At 40.0% G+C, this 5,602-nt stretch overlaps 1 protein-coding gene across 1 annotated transcript; it reads right to left on the minus strand.

Moving 5' to 3' along the window:
* Positions 1-270: 270 nt before the first annotated feature.
* Positions 271-4,366, minus strand: LOC104506057 (3-hydroxyanthranilate 3,4-dioxygenase-like; the record flags this gene model as incomplete). The annotated part of the gene is made up of 4 exons (XM_010146867.1): positions 271-349; positions 1,740-1,822; positions 3,015-3,083; positions 4,221-4,366. Coding segments are annotated over 4 exons (377 nt in total), but the record flags the coding sequence as incomplete, so codon positions are not given.
* Positions 4,367-5,602: the final 1,236 nt, after the last annotated feature.

The following is a 5,602-nucleotide window of genomic DNA, read 5'->3' on the forward strand; positions in this document are numbered from 1 at the left end:
ATCCTGCTACTTGGATCTGTTTTCATTTCCCAGATAAGAACTATTGTTTGGTTTGTTTAAAAAAAAATAAATTACCAATTGTAGATCTTGCTGAAACTTTTAACTACTTGGGAAAAAAAGTTTTAATTGGGCATAGTGCTTGACTCCACTTAATTCTATGTAATCATTATGCTAGACTATTCAAATTTCCAGGCATTCTGACTAAAAGATCATTAAGATAAGACAAGTAGGTTGAAACTTAGTTATCATCAAAGTCAACTGGCAAAGGAGCTAGGTATAAGGCTGCTTGCGTTTTGGATCCTGAGCAATGCAGAGCGCAACACATTCTTCTGCTCTCTTCCAGCAGTACCTGGGGAAATAAGGAGAGGGATGATCTGATATGTATGGCAGGGAACCACACACTCAAACCAACAACTAAAACATTGATGCTACTGAAAACTAGGGAAAACAAAGAGGTTCTGTCCTGATTACACTTGGTGTCTCTCCATGTTGGTGTATCTTGTGATATTTCAGGGAATTTCTCTTCACTGTCACTAATATGAGCCAAACATCGTGACATGGTGGGGAGAATGTATATCTACATATCGATGAACCAAGGGGAAAGGCATCTATTGTGATCTCGGTGAGATGAGGATTGGAACAGCATAGTACAGGTATTATTTTAACGAAAAAATTATCTACAAATTCAATAGAATTTTTCTTGTGGCGATCACTTTGGTATTGGCTGTTCCTGTGCCAGCTGCAGAGATGGCCAGAGGTCAATCAGCGTGCAGCAGTGACACATACAATGAAAGATGTCTGCTGTACAGATCTGATAAATGTCTTAATCCAATATGAATTTATGAACTGTGCTGGCAGATGTCTGCATGTGCATCACGCCATGATTTTGAAAATATACACTCATTGATTGGACTGCAGGACTGGGAATTAATTTAAGATTTAAGTGATTTCACAGAAGTGGTAGAAGTAATGGTAAAGAGGGGAGGTGGCTGTGTTGGAATCACAGGTGCAGAGAACAGTTCTGTGCACTGCTGGATGGTTTCACCTCTTTCAGCAAACATTTTCAGTGCTGTACAAGAGGTGCTATGTCATCACTACTACTTAATAGATTTTTCCTGTAGGAAAGAAAACCATTTTTATCATTTGCCTATAATCTCCTGCAATGCGTTACCAGTGAGTATACATCATCCTTCATCTTCTACCTATCAGCTTATGCCGCTCTTCACAAGATTTGGCAAGTACTTTCCCTTTCGTTCTCTCTGGAAACTATTTTCACTGCTTTTTTCCTTTACGTATATCACGCGTGTCATGATTATGAAAAGGCCATATGCATCCTACTCCACAAAGACAGCTGTGTTCTTAGTCTGAACCCCAAATCTTGCTGTGCTGATGTTGTTTAAGCATGGTCTGAGGCTTAGAGGATCTGCTGTGATTGCCAATTGGTGTATTCATGCCATCTACCTTTATGCATGGTCTTTTGCATGCTGCTTTTTCTTGGTAGTGCTTATCTTTTTTATTTCACACAGTTTTAATCATAAGAGGTGAAACTAGAATGAATGTCTGGCTTTGTTTCCTTCTGAAGACACTAAGGAATAATGGAAGCTATTGCAAATCCTGCATTCGCAGATGCTGTGTTTCTGCACCAGCTGATGCCCAGCCTCGTGTGGACCAAATACACAGAATTTATGTTGCCAAAACCTGGGAAATTGCGCATTGGACCACTGTTCGTATCCACTCACATGGACTGGGCACGGACAAGCAGGCTGTCACCAGCAGATAGAGTCAGGGTTTTACCATCCATGGTAACAGTCGATGTGCCCTCCTGAAGGGAAAGAACAGATAACAGGCTTTTAATTTTCCATGTCCTTTCACTAGCAGAAAGTAAGTCCTGCAGGTAAGTATGGAAATCCTTCCCACTGAAAGAGCATTTCAAACATGCTGTGTTTCATGAGGCCTAGCTAAATATTCAGCTGATCTTCCCTGTCTGACACTATTATCATCAATAAAAACATGCGTCATGGTTCATTGTTCCCCATCACAAAGCAGCAACCCAGCGCCTGACTCTTGGACACAGATTGGTACACTGCTACCTTAGCAGCCTGCAAGTTGGTACAGCTTTGGAAATTACAGAGATAACCTCCTGGTGTGCTTCAAGCTCCTCTTTTACTTTTCTGATTCCCAATACCTTTTTAAGTCTTGAGAAGCAGTTCACAAGTCAGCAGGGAGCTGACAGGAATTGCTAATGGGAGCACATCCACACTGGGATGGACTCATCGTTATCTTGTCAAGCAGAGGAGCCAGGTTCTTGCCAGCAACAAGGGCTTGATTACACAGGCTGCTGTAAGCTGCAGTGTAAACACGTCTTTCAATATTATTATGTCTTTAATTACTATTTACTATTTCTACAGAAACTGATAGAAATATCTGCCTCCCAAACTAGCTGACTTGTGTAAATGAAAACTAGCTTCTCTCTCTGTCTCTCTTTTTTTTTTTTTTTTTTTGTCTCCTCCCTTGGGCTGCAATGTTTCCTAGACACCAGCTGAATGGAAGGCATCTGGATTACCTACCACTGCTTTGGTATAAACAAGTACTCAGATTTCTATTTGCTTAGTCTACCTGATTCCAGTTTGACTTCAGTATGAGGGCAAATGCTTCAGGGCAGAAGTAACAGGTGATGCTTTTTTATCGCTGAGGCATTCTGATGTATTTATAGGCTATACTCCAGGTAGGGTACATTAAAAATCCCCACCAAGATCTGATGAAGGATGTCAATATCTCTGTCCTCAACAGACAAGATGAGAAAGAAGAGGGATTATTTTTAGGGTGGCAGCAGTTGACTCTTTTTCATCATAGTTTAAAGCTGAAGGGTGTGGTGCTTGTTGATGATATTTTCAATGAGAAGGAAGGTGGTAATTTTAATTTCTGCTGCTGGTATTAGAAGGCTTTACTACTGTTCAGTCTGCTCTGAACTGTAACATGAACTCATCGGTTAACAAGTGTGGATTGTCACATACCAGCTGCCATATCCAAATATCTGAATTCTTTTTACTTTTCTCCGTTGTTCCTGGTCCATAAGCTATAACCTTAAAAAAAAAAAAAAAGGAAAGAAAGTAACGGATTCATCCCAGTGACCAAAGCATACATATTTGTCTTTCTACAGCATTTAAAGCATTCTACTTTTACAGAAAAAATATTCATAGAAGATGACGGGGTTTTTTTACAGACATTAAAATTCACATTACGTTTGGTATTCTCATATTGATTCCTACTGATAAAAAGGGAACTGATCACACCTGCCACTCCTTATGCTCCTCTGCATCCTCATTTATCTATTCCTTCTGCCTCCTCCTACTCTCAGCTTTGCATCTATATCCTTCCTACTTCTGTTCTTGGAACAGGCACTTCCTCCTCATGAACTCTGGGCCCTGTCAAGAGCCTGTTGAAGTAGAAAAGATTCTTCTATTAATGTTAAAAAAAGCTGCAGACTGGACCTTATTTTTCTTATTGTCTGCCCTTTCTGTGTTCTTCTTGACAGTCCCACACTCTGTCACTTTGCTGTCAAATGTGTTGGATTCTTCAGAGTGTGACTCCAAGTAACCCAGGGAAAGAATGTTTTGTAAACTATTGTGAGTACAGCACAGATATCAAATGGTGACAGCTTCATTTGCACCCAAACTAGACTGTGTTTGACTACACTGAGAAGTGCAATGCTTTAGCACAGCCCAGGCTCTCTTGTGCTGTCCAGTTTCCCTTGTTTCCAGTTAATGGAGATTGAGGGGGAGGAAAAAAAAATGTGTTTAGACATCCAGATTAGACTTGGCACCAAGAATGCTGTTCAAACTTATAGGGAAGCCAAACATACTTTTAAGTATTTGCATCATGCTGGTATTTCTGATTAGGGAAATATGGTAGGGCCAGATAGTGGAGAGAGCAAGCTGGTTTAATCCCAAAGGAAATAAATGGAAAGAAGGTTCAGGTTGATTCTGCAAACAGAAGTATCTAAGGCAGAAAGCCCCTGCCCTAAGCTAGACAAAGCAATGGATGAAGAGAGGTGCTTCCGAAGGGCAGGGCAGGCTAAGACTGCTCTGTTGCGCTGCATAATTTTCTCTGCTGACTATACTGTTTCCAGGCCTGGATTCACTCAGTCTGAAGAGTAGGCACCTATTATCTGTACCTTTAAATATATCCCTCTCTTTCAGAGAAATTAGACTCCCCCATACCTCTGTTTCAAAGTTATCTCCAAACATACTCAAAGATTTCTTCTGTTTTATTTCGCCACGATGATCACTTAACCAGCCTTGGAAGGAAAATGGCTCCATGACAGTAGTGGAATTCAGTGGGAAAGGTGTTTCTTTCAGGAGTTCATCTGTAAGCAAGGCAGAGGGCTATCAGTGATGCTTGCTTACCTTATCTTTGCAAATTTTTTACTGTTGTTTACAGCTTGAAGGGTTCGATTTGCAGATGTTATCTAATCAAAAGTCAGTTGTAACAGCAAACAGTACTATGGTCATTACCAGGACTTCTTACTTCAGACGGTAAAATGTATGCTTATTTGTGTATCTTTATGGAGTTGCTTCTTGGAAGCTGTTGTCAGAACTGTTGTGCATCCACGCTCGTTAAAAATGCATTCAAACAGTAGGCAATAAACTAGCTGGCGTCTTCTTTGTTCTCTTTCCAACCAGCTTTTGCACTGGTAAATCTGATGTATCAACTCTGAGCCTCTCAGTTGCCCCTTACGTATCCACATACAAGTGAAATTGAGCCCACAGAACCATCTTACTCTACATATTTCATGTAGTTAATACTGGTTTTTATGCTTTTTCTCCTCTATGTGTTTTTAAATACACCAACCACAGTGAAGCAAACCGATTATCACAACCTTAAATCTAATAATATGCCTTTTTTGTGGTGTTCCTGGAGCTGTAGCTGGATTTAATTTCCAGTGTTCTCCTTCATAACTGATTTGATTTTAAATAGCTGGAGGACTGAATGCAGTTTCAGTATAGCTGGTAAAATTCTAGATTTGTTCTGTGTGTTGCTGGTATATGAAATTAGCTTTAGCTATTTACCAGTTCACAGTGAAGTGCAGAGACAGTGCAATCACCTTGGTAATTTCAAGTAGTTTGTTCTGAGATGCCATGGGGGAACACCCATAGCGCAATTTCAAGTAATAATGACAACTAGATGCAGGGAAAACTCACTAGATGGCTGTCTCTCAAATGCGTTGAGGTAATAAACTGGCAGCCAAATCTTAGTCTCGGTACTAGTAAGAGAGCAGGTCTTTTTAAAGTATTAGTGTATTCATTTTGCAGTGTTCTGGTTCTTTTCTAAAGCTATATACCACTGATTTGCAGTGTTTTGTTTCATTTCAGTTTTTCATGGAAGGCCATTTTGCATGCTGTCTTTGAACAATATGTGAGAAGGTCAATGCATCCAAGGGGTAACAGTGTGCTGAATAAGATTCCACTGTTTAACAGATCATAATAAGCACTGAGTATCTACATCCATCTCCAGACAATCTGGATAGGATGCTAACCCTTTTATTGCAGAAACAGATTTTGTCATTCAAATTTCTTCTCCCTTATATTAAATTAAATGGAAG

This window comes from Eurypyga helias, unplaced genomic scaffold, assembly GCF_000690775.1.
Source record: "Eurypyga helias isolate BGI_N326 unplaced genomic scaffold, ASM69077v1 Scaffold30252, whole genome shotgun sequence".
Lineage (NCBI taxonomy): Eukaryota > Metazoa > Chordata > Aves > Eurypygiformes > Eurypygidae > Eurypyga > Eurypyga helias.